The sequence below is a fragment of the Anomalospiza imberbis genome, chromosome 22 (genome assembly GCF_031753505.1).
Source record: "Anomalospiza imberbis isolate Cuckoo-Finch-1a 21T00152 chromosome 22, ASM3175350v1, whole genome shotgun sequence".
In the NCBI taxonomy this organism is placed as follows: Eukaryota; Metazoa; Chordata; class Aves; order Passeriformes; family Viduidae; genus Anomalospiza; species Anomalospiza imberbis.
In genome coordinates, this window is record NC_089702.1 from 5,645,920 (window position 1) to 5,663,684 (window position 17,765).

The 17,765-nt window shown below is 67.8% G+C and overlaps 3 protein-coding genes across 7 annotated transcripts in view; 2 read left to right on the top strand and 1 right to left on the bottom strand.

Annotated features, from left to right (window-relative positions):
• Positions 1-17,765, top strand: part of MRPL10 (mitochondrial ribosomal protein L10) — a 112,967-nt gene that overhangs the window by 48,144 nt on the left and 47,058 nt on the right. The gene's annotated exons all lie outside the window — the stretch shown is intronic.
• Positions 1,700-16,647, top strand: PRR15L (proline rich 15 like). Of its 4 annotated transcripts, none has more exons than XM_068212023.1 (2): positions 1,700-1,719; positions 16,324-16,647. In XM_068212023.1, exon 2 carries the CDS (start codon positions 16,325-16,327, stop codon positions 16,622-16,624), a length of 300 nt encoding a protein of 99 aa, XP_068068124.1. In that variant the 5' UTR covers positions 1,700-1,719; position 16,324; the 3' UTR covers positions 16,625-16,647. The 4 variants fall into 4 exon arrangements, with proteins under 4 accessions (XP_068068124.1, XP_068068121.1, XP_068068123.1 ...); XM_068212020.1 differs by lacking the exon at positions 1,700-1,719 and adding an exon at positions 11,023-11,146; XM_068212022.1 differs by lacking the exon at positions 1,700-1,719 and adding an exon at positions 15,360-15,412.
• On the bottom strand, positions 4,823-13,640 carry CDK5RAP3 (CDK5 regulatory subunit associated protein 3). 2 transcript variants are annotated; one of them, XM_068211906.1, is made up of 15 exons: positions 13,579-13,640; positions 12,612-12,669; positions 11,857-11,988; positions 11,048-11,148; positions 10,591-10,639; positions 9,843-10,021; positions 8,838-8,974; positions 7,415-7,559; positions 7,229-7,309; positions 6,710-6,775; positions 6,551-6,626; positions 6,033-6,121; positions 5,712-5,917; positions 5,185-5,356; positions 4,823-5,105 (listed from the first exon to the last, which is right to left on the bottom strand). In XM_068211906.1, exons 1-15 carry the CDS (start codon positions 13,582-13,584, stop codon positions 5,040-5,042), a joined length of 1,563 nt encoding a protein of 520 aa, XP_068068007.1. In that variant the 5' UTR covers positions 13,585-13,640; the 3' UTR covers positions 4,823-5,039. The 2 variants fall into 2 exon arrangements, with proteins under 2 accessions (XP_068068007.1, XP_068068009.1); XM_068211908.1 differs by lacking the exon at positions 6,710-6,775 and having other exon boundaries at positions 4,824-5,105.

A 17,765-nucleotide genomic window follows, 5' to 3' on the forward strand; every position in this document is an offset into this window, starting at 1 on the left:
GGGTGACACGGGGACAAAGGCACCGCGGCGGGGACAAAGGGGCGGAGCGGGGGGCACAGGGCTGGGGGACAGGGCCCCACGGCACCCCAAAACACCCCACGGCACCCCAAAACACCCCACAGCACCCCACAGCGCCCCAAAACACCCCACAGCGCCCCACGGCACCCCAAAACACCCCACGGCACCCCAAAACACCCCACAGCGCCCCACGGCACCCCAAAACACCCCACAGCGCCCCACAACACCCCACAGCACCCCAAAACACCCCACAGCGCCCCATGGCACCCTACAGCACCCCACAGCGCCCCACAACACCCCACAGCGCCCCACAGCGCCCCAAAACACCCCACAGCGCCCCAAAACACCCCACAGCGCCCCACGGCACCCCACAACACCCCACAACACCCCACAACGCCCCACAGCGCCCCAAAACACCCGGGACTCCCCTCGAAGCATTCAGGACCCCCCCAACCTCTGGAACCCCGCCCCAACTCCCGGGACCCCCCAACTCCCGGGGCCCCACAAGACCGGGGACTCCCCAGAGCATTCAGGACCCCCAAGACCCGGGTGCCCCCCATGATGGGGTCCCCCCCATGATGGCCCGGTGTCCCCCCGCCCGCGCGGAGCTGTCGCCGGCGCGGTGACACATCGGTCCCCGGGCCCCGGGACAGCTGCCGCCCGGTCCCGCGCGGCTTTAACGGGGACATGCGGAGGCCGCGGAGCAGCTGCAGCGCCCGGCCGGGGCAAAGAGCGGCAGCGGGGCCTGGGGGGGCTCGGGGGGGTCCCTCGGCTGTGCCCCCCAACGCTGGGGACCTCGGGAGCGGCTGCCCTGGTGCTGGAAACGTGAAAATGGGAGAGGGCGTGGAGAGGGTGAGGGGGGAGAGGGGGAGAGCCCCGAGCGGGGAGAGGATCTGGGGGTTCGGGGGTGCGGGGAGGGAAGGGTGGGGAGAGGGATGGACAGAGGGATGGACAGAGAGATGGACAGAGGGATGGACAGAGGGATGGACAGAGGGATGGACAGAGGGATGCGGGGAGAGATCAGGGAGGAAAGCATGGAGAGGGGGATGGGGAGAGGGACGGACAGACGGACAGAGGGAGACGGACAGAGGGATGGGGAGAGGGACGGACAGACGGACAGAGGGATGCAAGGAGAGGTCAGGGAGGAAAGGAGGGAGAGAGAGATGGACGGAGAGATGGGGAGAGGGACGGACAGACAGGTGGACGGAGAGATGGGGACAGGGACGGAGGAAAGGATGCGAGAATGGAGAGAGGGACACCTGAGGGGCGCCAAGCCCAAATCGTGACACCCCCCGCGAACACCGCGACCCCCAGTCCCAGGGGATGGGACGGATGGACGGACAGAGGGACGGACAGAGGGATGGACAGAGGGACGGACAGAGGGATGGACAGAGGGATGGACAGAGGGATGTGGGAAACAATGCCGGGAGAGCTGGAGGGACACAGGGATGGATGGATGGATGGATGGATGGATGGATGGATGGACGGACGGGCGGACGGACGGGCGGACAGACGGACGGGCGGGGCATGCACAGGGCAGGCAGGGCCGGGTGGCCCTGGGGGTGGCCGCGGGGACAGCTGGGGACAGCGGGAGGGGGCGCAGAGCCGCCCCGCAGCTGGCGGGGCCGCGGGGCTGCCCCCGCAGCGGCTGCCGGCGTTAACGGAGCGAGCGGCGCGGGACAGATGGAGGGACCTTAATTGGTCATTAAATCCCTCCTGGCAGGTGAGACGGAGCGGCAGCCGGCCCGGGGTGGGGAGGTGACACCGCCGGGGGAGGTGACACTGATGGGGAGGAGGTGGCACCGCCGGGGGAGGTGACACTGATGGGGAGGAGGTGGCACCGCCGGGGGAGGTGACACTGATGGGGAGGAGGTGGCACCGCCGGGGGAGGTGACACTGATGGGGAGGAGGTGGCACCGCCGGGGGAGGTGACACTGATGGGGAGGAGGTGGCACCGCCGGGGTCCCCGTTCCCGGTCCATCGCTTTGTGTGGACCGCCCCCCCAGGCTGGGGACAGTCGCCGCATGGCAGGGACAGCCGAGCGGGGGACAGCGACACACGAGGGACCCCGGCTTTTTGGGGGGGCTGGGACTGCCCCTGGGACTGTCCCTTCTGTCCCTGTCCCGGGGGGGATCAGGGGCCGGGGGTCCCGGGGGAATATCAGGGTTAGGGGTCCCGGAGGGGATCAGGGATCGGGGTCTCGGGGGGTCTCAGGGGTCGGGGGTCCCCAGATCAGGGTCCGGGGGTCTCGGGGGGTCTCAGGGGTCGGGGGTCCCCAGATCAGGGTCCGGGGGTCTCGGGGGGTCTCAGGGGTCGGGACCGGGCGAGCCCCGCGGCGGGGGGGGTCCGGCCGGACGATAACGGCGCTTTATGGCCCGAGCCCCCCCCCAGTGCCCTGGCTATGGTGAAGACCCCAGACCCCCCCGGAGCCCCCCTCCCCCCCGGGGGACCCTCCGCGGCTCCCGGCTCCGTGCGCGGCCGGCCGGCAGTGACAGGAGGCGGGTCATTAGTGACCCGTTAATCACCGTCAGCGGCGTAACGAGGGGCTCCCCGGAGCCCGGCTGTCACCGAGCGGGGACGGGGACGGGGACGGGGACGGGGACAGGAGTGGGGACAGGAGTGGGGACAGGGACAGGGACAGGGACGGGAGAGTGGGGAGCGAGAGCTGGAGCCGGGCTGGGACCCCGCAGCCCCACAACGAGACCCCATGGGACCAGGACCCCCCAGATCCCTGCGAACGGGGCTCTCTGTGCCCCCCATCAGGGACCCCCAGCCCCACTAGGGACCCCCAGCCCCACTGGAGACCCCCCAGCCCCATTAGGGACCCCCAGCCCCACTGGAGACCCCCCAGCCCCACTAGGGACCCCCAGCCCCACTGGAGACCCCCCAGCCCCATTAGGGACCCCCAGCCCCATTGGGGACCCCCCCAGCCCCATTAGGGACCCCCAGCCCCATTGGGGACCCCCCCAGCCCCATTGGGGACCCCCCCCAGCCCCATTGGGACCCCCAGCCCCATTGGGACCCCCAGCCCCATTAGGGACCCTCCCAGCCCCATTGGGGACCCCCAGCCCCATTGGGGACCCCTCCAGCCCCATTGGGACCCCCAGCCCCATTAGGGACCCCCAGCCCCATTGGGGACCCCCCCAGCCCCATTGGGGACCCCCCCCAGCCCCATTGGGACCCCCAGCCCCATTAGGGACCCCCAGCCCCATTGGGGACCCCCCCAGCCCCATTAGGGACCCCCAGCCCCATTAGGGACCCTCCCAGCCCCATTGGGGACCCCCAGCCCCACTAGGGACCCCCAGCCCCATTGGGACCCCCAGCCCCATTAGGGACCCTCCCCAGCCCCATTGGGACCCCCAGCACCATTAGGGACCCCCAGCCCCATTGGGGACCCTCCCAGCCCCATTAAGGACCCCCAGCCCCATTAAGGACCCCCAGCCCCATTGGGACCCCCAGCCCCATTAAGGACCCCCAGCCCCATTGGGGACCCCCCCAGCCCCATTGGGACCCCCAGCCCCATTAAGGACCCCCAGCCCCATTAGGGACCCCCAGCCCTGTGTGGGAGCGGTCCCACAGCAGAGCCGGACCAATGAGCGGCCGTGACGTCTCAAGGGGGCGGGAACATATAGCAACACCATCCAATAATCTGCCGGGGTGGGTGTGGTCGTCAGTGACGTCACTGGGCGTGGCAGCCCCGCCCCCAAGCCGCAGCGGAGCTCCCGCCCAGTCCGTCCCGGTTTGTGCCGGTCTGGGGGGGCCTGGGGTGACCCGTGGGGTCCCGGCGCTCCCCGCAGCGGTCCCGAGCGGTGTCACCGCGCCCGGGGACAGCCACCGGCGGCGACAGCGCCCACGAGCCACCCGCTCTGCTGGGAAATGGGAACCGCAGCCCCCCCCGGGGCCGGGGGCTGCAGGGACCCCCCCCAGGGCACCCAAAGGAGGGGCGCTGGGGGCCCCGAGCCCGCCGAGCCGCGGGTTTCGGGGCTGTCCCCGGGGCTGTCCCCATGCCGGGCAGAGCCCCGAGTGCCTCGTGGAGAGCTGAGAGGGGTCCCCGCCCGGCTCCAGCTCTCGGCACCGCTGCCCTGTCCTTGTCCCTGTCCCCATTCCTGTCCCTGTCCTTGTCCCCATCCCTGTCCATCCCTGTCCCCGTCCCCCCTCGGTGACACGCGGCTCCATGTGACACCAAATTTGGGTTTATTCACCGACACCCCCAAACCCCGCAGCACCCCCGGGTGGGCAGGGGGGACGGGGAGGGGTGGGACACCCTGGGGACCCCCCGTGTCCCTGGGGGTCACAGACTGGTGTCCCTCTGGGGTCACGGGATGGTGTCCCACGGGGGCCACAGGCCGATGTCCCCAGTGTCACAGGCTGATGTCCCCAGGTGTCACAGGCTGATGTCCCCAGTGTCACACTCTGATGTCCCCAGTGTCACAGGCTGTGTCCCCAGTGTCACACTCTGATGTCCCCAGTGTCACAGGTTGATGTCCCCAGTGTCACACTCTGATGTCCCCAGTGTCACACTCTGATGTCCCCAGTGTCACAGGCTGTGTCCCCAGTGTCACAGGTTGATGTCCCCAGTGTCACACTCTGATGTCCCCAGTGTCACAGGCTGATGTCCCCAGGTGTCACAGGTTGATGTCCCCAGTGTCACACGCTGATGTCCCCAGTGTCACAGGCTGATGTCCCCGGTGTCACACTCTGATGTCCCCAGTGTCACACTCTGATGTCCCCAGGTGTCACACTCTGATGTCCCCAGTGTCACAGGCTGTGTCCCCAGTGTCACACTCTGATGTCCCCAGTGTCACAGGCTGTGTCCCCAGTGTCACAGGTTGATGTCCCCAGTGTCACACTCTGATGTCCCCAGTGTCACACTCTGATGTCCCCAGTGTCACAGGCTGATGTCCCCAGTGTCACACGTTGATGTCCCCAGTGTCACAGGCTGATGTCCCCAGTGTCACACGTTGATGTCCCCAGTGTCACACTCTGATGTCCCCAGGTGTCACACTCTGAGGTCCCCAGTGTCACAGGTTGACGCCCATCAGGTTCACCGGGCGCCCCCCGTAGCGCTTGGAGATGTCGGCCTCGATCTGCAACGGCACCGGGAGGGGCTCAGCGCCCGGGGGCACGGGGGACACGGGGGGCTCTGGGGGTGCCCCCGTCCCTCACCAGCTCCTGCAGCTCCTTGGTCCTCTCCTGCAGCCGCTGCAGTTTGGGCTCCAGGGCCGCCTGCTCGGCCAGGGCCTGGCGGCGCCGCTGGCCCAGCGCGGCTCTCTTGGCCAGCAGCAGCTCGGCCTGCAGCAGCTGCTGCCGCAGCAGCGCGGCCACCCGCTCCACGTACCTGGGGACAGCGGGGACAGCGGGGTCACAGCGCGGGACGGGGGACAGCGGGGACAGCGGGGTCACCCTGCACGGCCCCCCGGCTTGGGGGCCGTTTTGGGGTTGTTTTAGGGCTGTTTCAGGGGTTATTTCAGGGGCTGGTTTAGGGACATTTTGGGGCTCTTTTGGGGCTGTTCTGGGTCTGTTTTGGGGCTGTTCTGGGGCTGTTCTGGGTCTGTTTTGGGGCTGTTCTGGGGCTGTTTAGGGTCTGTTCTGGGGCTGTTTAGGGTCTGTTCTGGGGCTTTTTTGGGGCAGTTTAGGGCCGTTTTGGGGCTGTTTTGGGGCAGTTTGGCCCGGTTTGGGGCAGTCTCAGGCACCTGGGCGAGGCGAGGATCATGCAGAGGTGCTGCACGCTGCGGGAGCAGAGCTGGGCCAGCAGCTCCCGCGTGGTGGCCAGCTGGGCCTGCACCCGCTCGCGGCTCTGGCCCTGCAGCACGGCCGGGGCCAGCTGCAGCTGGCTCATGGCCACCACGTCGGCCTCGTCCTCCAGCTCCAGCAGCCGCTGCGCCAGGAACAGCTCCAGCTGTGGAGACAGCGACGGGCCACCGTCAGGGCCACCAGCAGGGCCATCACTAGGGTCACCACCAGGGCCACCTCTAGGGTCACTGCCAGGGCCACCGGTGTCCCCTGGCGCCCACCTCCATCAGCTCGTCGATGAACTGGTTCCGTGTCTCGGGGTTCTCCAGCAGGGTCAGCGCATCCGAGCCGCGGGCGACGTCCTCGGGGGCTACGGTCGGGTGGGACCCCAAAGCCAGCCCAGCTGCACCCCAGGGGGCCCAAAACCCCTGCCCAGAACCCAAAAACCCTGCCCAGCACCCAAAAACCTTGCCCAGCACCCAAAAACCCTGCCCAGAACCCAAAAACCCTGCCCAGAACCCAAAAACCCTGCCCAGCACCCAAAATCCCTGCCCAGAACCCAAAATCTCAGCCCAGAACCCAAAATCCCTGCCCAGAACCTAAAAACCCTGCCCAGAACCCAAAATCCCTGCCCAGCACCCCAAATCCCTGCCCACCCCCCCAAATCCCTGCCCACCCCTGAAATCCTGCCCTGTGTCCCACCCCAAACCCCTCTGGGGTGTCCAGGGGCACTGGGAACGGGGAATTTGGGGGATTTGGGACCTTCCTGCGCCCCCCGGGAACCCCCAGCCCTGCTCACCCTCAGTTCCAGCCTCCACCACGGTGATCGTCCCCTCCTGTCCCCCTGCGTCACCCCAGTCGATGCCATCGTCCCCCTGGGGAGCAAAGGGTGACACTGGGTGACACGGGGGGGGTTTGGGGACACAGGGACACCCCTGGCCCTGGGGGTGTCACCCACCTGGGGACTGGGCTCTGCTGTGATCGTCCCCTTCTCTCCGTCACCCCAGTCGATGCCATCGTCCCCCTGGGGAGCAAAGGGTGACACGGGGGCTTGGGGACACAGGGACATCGCCCCAGTCAGTGCCACCATCCCCCTGAGGAACGGAAGGTGACAAAGGGTGACACGGGGGGTTGGGGACACAGGGACATCGCCCCAGTCAGTGCCACCATCCCCCTGAGGAACGGAAGGTGACAAAGGGTGACACGGGGGGTTGGGGACACAGGGACATCGCCCCAGTCAGTGCCACCATCCCCCTGAGGAACGGAAGGTGACAAAGGGTGACACGGGGGGTTGGGGACACAGGGACATCGCCCCAGTCAGTGCCACCATCCCCCTGAGGAACGGAAGGTGACAAAGGGTGACACGGGGGGCTTGGGGACACAGGGACATCGCCCCAGTCAGTGCCACCATCCCCCTGAGGAACGGAAGGTGACAAAGGGTGACACGGGGGGTTGGGGACACAGGGATGTCACCCACCTGGGGGCTGGGCTCCACCGTGATGCCCCAGTCGATGTCCTCGCCCTGCGGCGGCTCCGCGGGGAAATCGCCCCAGTCAATCTGCGGGCAAAACCCCAAACCCTGAGGCACGGCCCGACCCCAGACCCGCCCGGCAGAGCCGGCCGGGGTCCCCCGCGTCCCCCGCGCCCCCCGGCCGGCACCCACCGTGTCCTCCCGGGGCGGCTCCGGTGCCCGCGGCGGCTCGGGCCGCTCCAGGCGCCGCGGCTCCCGCCCGGTGCGCCACCGGAACACCGAGGAGTTCCCGTTGGCCACGGCGTGCTGCAGCAGCGGCAGCGCCTCGGCCCCGGGGCTGCGGGACACGGGACAGCGGCGGGGACATGGAGGGGGACAGCGGCGGGGACACGGGGACAGCGGTGGGGACATGGGGACAGCGGCAGGGACATGGGGACAGCGGTGGGGACATGGGGACAGCGGCGGGGACATGGGGACAGCGGTGGAGACATGGGGACAGCAGTGGAGACATGGGGACAGCGGCGGGGACATGGGGACAGCGGCAGGGACATGGGGACAGCAGTGGAGACATGGGGACAGCAGTGGAGACATGGGGACAGCGGCAGGGACATGGGGACAGCAGTGGAGACATGGGGACAGCAGTGGAGACATGGGGACAGCGGTGGGGACATGGGGACAGCGGTGGGGACATGGGGACAGCAGTGGAGACATGGGGACAGCGGTGGGGACATGGGGACAGCGGCGGGGACATGGAGGGGGACAGCGGTGGGGACATGGGGACAGCAGTGGAGACATGGGGACAGCGGCGGGGACATGGGGACAGCGGTGGAGACATGGGGACAGCGGCGGGGACATGGAGGGGGACAGCAGCGGGGACATGGGGACAGCGGTGGGGACATGGGGACAGCGGCGGGGACATGGGGACAGTGGTGGGGACACGGGGACAGCGGCGGGGACATGGGGACAGTGGTGGGGACACGGGGACAGCGGTGGGGACATGGAGGGGGACAGCGGCGGGGACATGGGGACAGCGGCGGGGACATGGGGACAGCAGCGGGGACATGGGGACAGCGGTGGAGACATGGGGACATTGGGGATGGGGACACCGGGGATGGGGACACCGGGGATGGGGACACCGGGGATGGGGACACCTCAGCATCCGCAGTGCCAGGGGCTGGGAGGGCCCAGGAGCTGTTCTGGGGCTGCCTGGGGAGCTGGGGCGGTTCTAGGGCAGCTGAGGGATGTCTGGGGGCTGTTTAGGGGGGCAGGGTCTGTTTTGGGGTGGTTTGGGGCTGTTTTGGGGCTGATCTGGGGCTGTTTTGGGGTGTCAGGGCTGATTTGGGGTGGTTTGGGGGCTGTTTTGGGGCTGATCTGGGGCTGTTTTGGGGTGCCAGGGCTGATTTGGGGTGGTTTTGGGGCTGTTTTGGGGCTGATTTGGGGTGCCAGGTCTGATTTGGGGTGGTTTTGGGGCTGTTTTGGGACTGATTTGGGGCTGTTTTGGGGTGCCAGGGCTGATTTGGGGTGGTTTGGGGGCTGTTTTGGGGCTGATTTGGGGCTGTTTTGGGGTGCCAGGGCTCATTTGGGGCTGACTTTGGGGTGCCAGGGCTGTCCCCACCTGTCACACACGAAGGCCACGCAGGCCTGGTACAGCTCGATGGCGTCCCCGAGGGCGCTGGCGCCGTCCCCGACGCGGGACAGCAGCGACGGCAGCGCCTGCGCCTGAGCCAGCAGCTCCTGGCGCACGTCCTCACCCTGGGGACACCAAGGGGACACTTGGGGACACCCTGGGGACACCAAGGGGACACTTGGGGACACCCTGGGGACACCAAGGGGACACCACAGGGACACTTGGGGACACCCTGGGGACAAGGGACAGCACTTGGGGACACTTGGGGACACGCTGGGGACATAGGAGACCACCTGGGGACACTGTGGGGACACCCGTTTTAGGGTCTGTTTGGGGTTATCCCAGAGCCCATCTGGCGCTATTTCTGCCTCATTTGGGGCTATTCCAGGCCTGTTCCGGGCTCTGTTCAGGGCTATTCCCGGTCTGTGTTCGGGGCCATTCCCGGTCTGTGTTCAGGGCCATTCCCGGTCTGTGTTCAGGGCCATTCCCAGTCTGTGTTCGGGGCTATTCCCAGTCTGTGTTCGGTGCCATTCCCGGTCTGTGTTCGGGGCTATTCCCGGGCTGTTCAGGGCCATTCCCGGTCTGTGTTCGGGGCTATTCCCGGGCTGTTCAGGGCCATTCCCGGTCTGTGTTCGGGGCCATTCCCGGGCTCCGTTCAGGGCTATTCCAGGCCTGTTTTGGGCTCTGTTTGGGGCCATTCCCGGTCTGTGTTTGGGGCTATTCCCGGTCTGTGTTTGGGGCTATTCCCGGTCTGTGTTCGGTGCCATTCCCGGGCTCTGTTCGGGGCCATTCCCGGTCTGTGTTTGGGGCTATTCCCGGGCTGTTCAGGGCTATTCCCAGTCTGTGTTCGGTGCCATTCCCAGTCTGTGTTTGGGGCTATTCCCGGGCTGTTCAGGGCCATTCCCGGTCTGTGTTCGGGGCCATTCCCGGTCTGTGTTCGTGTCCATTCCCGGCCCGCCCCAGCTCCGCCCGGGGCTCCCCGCGGGCACTCACGGCGATGCCGTACTGGCGGCAGGAGCCCAGGAAGCGCTCGCGGAGCTCGCCCGCCCGCAGCTGGCACTCGTCCTCGCGCCGCGCCAGCTCCTGCTGCGCCTGCTGCCACCGGCCCCGCTGCCGCCGCAGCGCCGGCAGCTCGTAGCTGACGCTGCGCTCCAGCAGGCTCGAGAGCTCGGCTGGGGGCACGGCGGGGTCACCCCGAGGGGCTCGGGGCGTCCCCGACATCCCAGGGGGCTCGGGCTGGGATCGGGCGTTCCCATAAACCCTGTGCCTTAAATCCTATCCCGGTTTGGGGCTGAATTCCCCTTTAAATCCCGTCCCGGTCTGGGGGCTGAATTCCCCTTTAAATCCCGTCCCGGTTTGGGGGCTGGATTCCACCCGCCCAGGGGGGACACGTCGGTGAATTCCCATTTTTCCCATTCTTCCCATTTTTCCCATTATCCCATTCCCATTATTCCCATTATTCCCATTATTCCCAATGTTCCCACTTCTATTCCCATTATTCCCATTCCCATTCTTCCCATTTTTCCCAATGTTCCCACTTCCATTCCCATTCTTCCCATTCCCACTCCCTTTATTCCCATTCCCACTATCCCATTCATCCCATTATTCCCATTCCCATTATTTCCATTATCCCATTTCCATTCTTCCCGTTCCCATTCTTCCCATGATTCCTGTTCTTCCCCTTTTTCCCGTTATTCCCATTTTTCTCACTTTTCCTGTTATTCCCATTTTCCCCCCTTACCCAGGTAGGCGTTGTCCTTCTCATAGAGGGACACGATCTCCTGCCAGTCCTGGGGACAGACACCGGGGTCAGCAGCAGCAGGAGGAGGAGGAGGAGGATGGGGAGGAAGAGAACGAGGAGGAAGAGGAGGAAGAGGAGGAAGAGGAGGAAGGAAAGGAGGAAGCAGAAGAGGAGGAAGAGGAGGATGGAAAGGAGGAAGAGGAGGAGAAAGAGGGGGATGAAGAGGAAGAGGAGGATGAGGAAGATGAGAAGGATGAGGAGGAACAGCAGTAAGAAGAGGAGGAGGAAGAAGAGGAGGAAGAGGAGGAAGAGGAGGACGAGGAGAATGAAGAGAAAGATGAGGATGAGGAGAAAGAGGAAGAAACGGAGGATGGAGGTGGAAGAGGAGGAAGGAGAGGAGGAGGATGGAGGAGGATGAGGAGGAAGAGGAGGAGGAGGAAGAGGAGGGCGCTCCCACCTTCATCCTCTGGGACGAGTAGCGCCCGAAGAGGTTCTTGGTGGAGGCCTCGGTGCCCTTGAGGATCTCCACGATGCGCAGGCAGTGGAAGTAGTGCAGGTCTGGGGGAGCAGCGGGGTCAGGGGGCTTTGGGGGACCCTGGGGGGCTTCGGGGGTCCCCGGGGGCTTTGGGGGTTCCCTGGGGGGCTGGGGGACGCTGGGGGGCTTTGGGAGATTCCTGGGGGGCTTTGGGGATGCCTGGGGGCTTTGGGGGATCCCCAGGAGGTTTTAGGGCATCTCCAGGAATTTTGAGGGATCCCCAGGAGGTTTTTGGGGATCCCCAGGAGGTTTTGGGGGGTTCTTGAGCTGCCACCACCACCCCAAAGCCCGGCTCTCGGCAGGGGGGGAACCATCCCCAAACCCCAAACCCCAGACCCCCAAATCCCAAACCCCAAACCTCAAAGCCCAATTCCAGACCCCAAACCCCCCAAACCCCAAATCCCCAAATATGAAATGCCAGTTCCCAGTTCCCAAAGCCCACACCCCACATCCCAAATATCCCAAACTCCACACCCCAAACTCCAAATATCCCAAACCCCAGACCCCAATTCCCAAACCCCAAATATCCCAACCCACAAATCTCAAGTATCCCAAATCCCAAACCCCAAACATCCCAAACCCCAGACCCCAAACCCCAAATATCCCAACCCCAAATCTCAAATATCCCGAATCCCAAACCCCAAACATCCCAAACTCCAGACCCCAGACCCCAAATATCCCAAACCCCAAACATCCCAGACCCCAGACCCCGTTGCCGTTGCCGCACTGACAGGAGCCCTGGAGCAGCGCTCGGATCTCGGGGTGCTCGGGCATGTCCTGCAGCGCCGCCCGGATCCGCTCCCGCACCTGCGCCACCTGCGCGGGCCAGCGCCGCCCGCAGTGCCGCCGGTCCAGCAGCCAGTCTGCGCGGGGGACGGGGACAGCGCCGCGTCACCCCCGGGGACAGCGCCGCGTCACCCCGGGGACGGGGACAGCGCCGTGTCACCCCCGGGGACAGCGCCGCGTCACCCCGGGGACGGGGACAGCGCCGTGTCACCCCGGGGACAGCCGGCTCTGGGGACAGCCCAGTTTTGGGGACAGCCCTGAGCTATGGGGACAGGCCCGTGTCACCGCGGGGACAGCCCGCGTACGGGGACAGCCCGGGTACGGGGACACGGGGCACAAACAGCGGGAGGAATTCCCGAATGCTGTCCCAACCCCTGGCATGGATCCCAACTCTGCCCCAGGGCAGGAGGAAAAACGCGGGAATTGGGCTGGGAAATCGGGATAAATTCCCGGTTCCTCCCCAGTCCGGAGGGAAAAGGGGGAATTGGGCTGGGAAATCGGGATAAATTCCCGGTTCCTCCCCAGTCCGGAGGGAAAAGGGGGAATTGGGCTGGGAAATCGGGATAAATTCCCGGTTCCTCCCCAGTCCGGAGGGAAAAGGGGGAATTGGGCTGGGAAATCGGGATAAATTCCCGGCTCCTCCCCAGTCCGGAGGGAACGCGGAGCCGGGAGAGGCCGGAGCCGGGATGCGTTCCCGTACCCAGCAGCTTGCTGGTCTGGATGTCGATGGGAACGTCCCGGTAGTCCTGGGGAGCGACCTGCGGGGGCACAGGGCAGGAGCGGGGCTGCGGGAACCGGCACCGGGAGCGGCGCCGGGAGCGGGGCGGGGGTCGGGACCCTCCGCTCCAGCGCCAGCCCCGGGCTGTCCCCGCTGCCCTGGGCCCGGACCCGCTCCCGGCCCTTCCCCGGTCCCGACCCCGACCCCGATCCCGATCCCGTTCCCTTCCCCGCTCCCGCTCCCGTTCCCGGTTCCCGTTCCCGTTCCCGATCCCGATCCTTTCCCCGTTCCCACTCCCGCTCCCGGTCCTTTCCCCGTTCCCGTTCCCGGTCCTTTCCCCGTTCCCGTTCCCGGTCCCGGTCCTTTCCCCGTTCCCGTTCCCGTTCCCGGTCCCGATCCTTTCCCCGCTCCCGTTCCCGGTCCTTTCCCCGTTCCCACTCCCGGTCCCGGTCCTTTCCCCGTTCCCGTTCCCGTTCCCGATCCTTTCCCCGTTCCCGTTCCCGGTCCTTTCCCCGTTCCCGGTCCCGGTCCTTTCCCCGCTCCCGTTCCCGGTCCTTTCCCCGTTCCCGGTCCCGGTCCTTTCTCCGCTCCCGGTCCCGATCCTTTCCCCGTTCCCGTTCCCGGTCCCGGTCCTTTCCCCGTTCCCGTTCCCGGTCCTTTCCCCGTTCCCACTCCCGGTCCCGGTCCTTTCCCCGTTCCCGTTCCCGGTCCTTTCCCCGTTCCCGGTCCCGGTCCTTTCCCCGCTCCCGGTCCCGGTCCTTTCCCCGTTCCCACTCCCGGTCCCGGTCCTTTCCCCGTTCCCGGTCCCGGTCCTTTCCCCGTTCCCGGTCCTTTCCCCGTTCCCGGTCCCGGTCCTTTCCCCGTTCCCGGTCCTTTCCCCGTTCCCGTTCCCGGTCCTTTCCCCGCTCCCGGTCCCGGTCCTTTCCCCGTTCCCGTTCCCGGTCCGCACCTGCATCTTTCCCGTCACCGCCCCTCCACTTCCGCCCTCCCCGCCCCAGCCAATCGCCTGCCTCAGCGCCCGCGCCTCGACCAATCACAACGCGCTCCGCCCAAAGGTCCCCGCTCTCGCCAATCAGAAGGCGGCAGCTCGGAAGCAGCGCCACGTCCCTGTGCTTCGATTGGCTGGAGGGGAAAGGGGCGGGGACGGTCCGGACCAATCGGAGAGGGCGGTGGGAGTTTAGGGGTCCCGATCCCGATCCTGATAGCGATCCCCATCCCGGTCCCGGTTCCAAACCTGGCATCAATCCCGGTCCCGGTCCCGGTCCCGATCCCGGTGTAAATCCCAATCCCGGTCCCGGTCCCGATCCCGATCCCGATCCCGATCCCGATCCCGGTGTAAATCCCAATCCCAGTCCCGGTCCCGATCCCGATCCCGGTGTAAATCCCAATCCCGGTCCCGGTCCCGATCCCGATCCCGATGTAAATCCCAATCCCGGTGCCGGTCCCGATCCCGTTCCCGGTGTAAATCCCAATCCCAGTCCCGGTCCCAATCCCAGTCCCAAACCTGGTCCCAGTCCCGATCCCAATTCCAGCCCTAAAGCCAGTGCCGGTTCCAAACCTGGCACCAATCCCGGTCCCAGGTACTCCAGATCCCCGGGATCCCCCCCAGCCGTCCCGCAGGGATGCCCAGCAGGCTCCCGAGCAGATCCCAATCCCAATCCCTGCACGGATCCTCACTTGTCCCCCCAGATCCCTCAGGGATCCCCAGCACCCCCCAGAGCAGATCCCGGATCCGTCGTGGACTTCTGGGAGAGCCAGAATTCCCTTGGGAAGCCCCGAGACCCCAGAGGGAATCCCAGTTTGCTTGGGCATCCCTGGAGAGAGGGGCTGGGGCAGATCCCAGATCCCTCAGAGACCCCCAGGTGCTCCCAGAGAGGATCCCAGATCCCTTGGGAACCGCTGGGGGCCCCAGAACAGAGCCAGAATCCCCCCGGGACCCCTCACAGCCGCCCCAAAGGAACCCCATTCCCTCGGGGACATTGGGAGGGGCCCTGGAGCAGATCCCAGATCCCTTGGAATCCCCAGGAGGCTCCCGAGCAGATCCCAGATCCCTCCGGGCCCGACAATCCCCCCCAGAGCCGGGATCCCTGGGGAGCCGCTGGGATCATCCCCCCGGATCCGCTCGGGGCAGCAGCTCCGGCCCCGGGGGGTCCCGCGGTGTCCCCGTGTCCCGGCGGGGCCGGGGGGTGACCACTGCGGACACGGTGCCGGTGACGCGGCGGGGACAGCGCGAGCCGATCCCAGCGGGAGCCGCGGCTCCCCCGCTCCCGGTGCCCGACCCTCGTGCCCCCCGGGGATCTGCCCGGGCCACCGAGCCGCCGCCACCGGGCCTCGAGACCACCGTGCCCCGAGCGCTGCCACGGCCGGCCCGTGGCGGTGATGGCAACCCAGAGCCACCCGGGGCCACCTGGGGCCACCCAGGGCCAGCCGGGGCCACCTGGGGCCACCCAGGGCCAGCCGGGGCCACCTGGGGCCACCAGGGCCGTCCAGAGCCACCTGGGGCCACCCAGAGCCAGCCGCGGCCACCCAGAGCCACCTGGGGCCACCCAGAGCCACACGGAGCCACCCTGGGCCACCCGGGACCACCTGGGGCCACCCAGAGCCAGCCGGGGCCACTCAGGGCCGTCCAGAGCCACCCGGGGCCACTCAGGGCCACCCTCCCGGGGCTGGCACCGCTCCCTGTCATGAATATTCAGCCGTGCCTGGCCCGGCCCCGCTGTTTGCTCCGGCAGGAGGGGTTTGGGAGCGGGTTCACCTTGACGGGAACACCGGGACAGCGGCAGGTGAGCGGCACCTGCCCGCGCTGCCCCCCCCGGGACCCCCCGGGACCCCCGGGACCCCCGGGACACCCCCGGGACCTCCGGACGCAGCAGGAGCAGGTACCGGGGTGCGGTGTCCGTGCTGGGGATGGTTTGTGGGACCCCCGGGGACACTCTGGGGACACGGCCGGGGATGGTCCCACCTGGCTCTGGCACGGGCAAGGGGCGCTGGGGACACCGGGGCCACCAGCGGGGTGGGGGCCGCAGTCTCCGCGCCCTTGTCCCCGTGTCGCAGAGGGAAACGGGGGTTTTATCCCCAAAGCGATGCCCGAGGCGACATCGGGAGGGATCGCTGCTGGCTGAGCGCCACGGGGACACGGATGGGGACACGGGGCTGCGCCGGGCCCCGGGACCGGGCCCTGGGAATCCCCTCCGTGCCCGCGGCCGGGGACGCGCTGGGCTCGGGAGCCGCCTTCCCTCGGCTCCTGCCCCGGGGCCACGCTCGGCTCCGGAGCCTTCCCGGAACCTTCCCCGGCCCCTGCAGCGCTGCCGTCCGGCCCCAGCGGGGCCGGCCGAGCCCCGAGCCCGCGGTGGGGCAGGTGGGGACCCCCCGGCAGCGCCCCCGGCACCTCCCCGGTGCCACCTGCGGCCCGGTTCCTGTTCCTGTTTGCTCACCGCGCTCCCTCCCCGCCTGCCCGGCCGCTACACGTGGCTGGTAAGGGCAGCTCCCGGCGCTGCCAGCGGCCCTTTCCCGGCTTTTCTCCGCGATTCCCGAGCCGCGGAACAGCCGCCCCGTCCCGGAGCTCCCGGGGGATCCCGCCACGAGCATCCCACGGGAAGGAAGCGCCGCACCCCTCATGCAGCTGCGGGAGCGCAGCCCCGGGGAGGGCGGAGGGAGCTCCGGGAGGGAGCACGACCCCCGAATCCCGTTCCAGGATGGCCGACGGGCACGGCTGGTGGAAGCTGACGTTCCTGCGGAAGCGGCAGGCAGCGCCCACGGTGCTGTACGAGAGCCCCGACGGGCAGGCGGCGCCGGGCGGGGACAGCGCGGAGGGGACGGGCCCGGAGGGGACACCCGGCTTCGCCGCCCGCCTGGAGAAGATCGTGGACAAGAGCACCAAGGGCAAACACGTCAAGGTCTCGCACTCCGGGCGCTTCAAGGAGAAGAAGAAAGTGAGGGCGACGCTGGCCGAGCATCCCAACCTGTGCGGGGCCGGCGAGCGCGAGGAGAAGTGACCCGGGCGGATTGTCGCCCGCCGGGGACGCCGATCCGCGGGGCCGCCGGAGCGGGGAGGCCTCAGGATGGAATTTACCTGTGGGATAATCCGTGACCTGCAGGACTGACCCCGGGGCACAGCGGGGCCGGCGCTCCCCGTCCCTCCCGCTGCCCAGCGCGGACTGGTTCGTACTGGGATGAGGACGCTCCCCCCGTGGCCCGCCTGGCTCTGCCCCAGTCCCGTTCCCAATCCCACTCCCAATCCCGTTCCCAATCCCGTTCCCAATCCCCTCCTCCGGCACTTTCTGGGGCCGAGCCCCGCTCGTGTCCCAGTCCCGAGGGGCTGCAGAGCCGCCCGTGCCGCGTCCTTGCCGAGTCCCCCCCCGGGAGGGGATGCGACACTTCCCTGTCCCGAGGGAACGACCCTGCGGGACCGATCCCCCCGCGGGGGCGCGGAGCGCTCCCAGGAGGAGCCGCAATTCCCCCGGGAATCGCTCCCCGCTGCTGGAAGCGGGGATCCCGCCCCGCCCTGCTGGAAGCGCTCGCGCCTGCTGCTAATTAACTGTGGTTAATAAACCGAGCCTGGGAGCGGAGACAGCTCCGGGAGAGCTCCGCTGGATCCCTGGATCCAGCCTGGAAGGGTGGGAAGGCTCCGGATCGCCGCGGGACTGGGGAGGGGGGGGAGCGGGGCGTGGCGGGGAATCCCTGACCCGGTGAAGGACGAGGAAGCAGAGGCGGATCCGGGAGAGCTCCGCGGATCCCGAAACCCGGCATGGAAGGGTGGGAAGGCTCTGGATCCCTCTGGGATCTCACTGGGAGCCATCCCGGGGAATCCCTAACCCCGAGGAAAAAGGGGACACGCGGGAGGTGGAAGCAGAGGCGGCTCCAGGGATTTCCTGCGGATCCCGGGATCCATCCTGGCAGGTCTGGATCCCTCTGGGAGCCATCCTGAGGAATCCCTGACCCCGCAGAGGCAGCTCTAGGGATTTCCTGCGGATCCCTGGACCCCTCCTGGCAGGTCTGGATCCCTCTGCAACCCCGCTGGGAGCGCCGCCGTCCCGGGAATATCCGTGACCCCCGGGAATATCCGTGACCCCCTGGAAAAGGGGACACGCGGGACCGGCCGGAGCCCGGGGAGCCCTCCCAGCTCCCGGAGCCCGC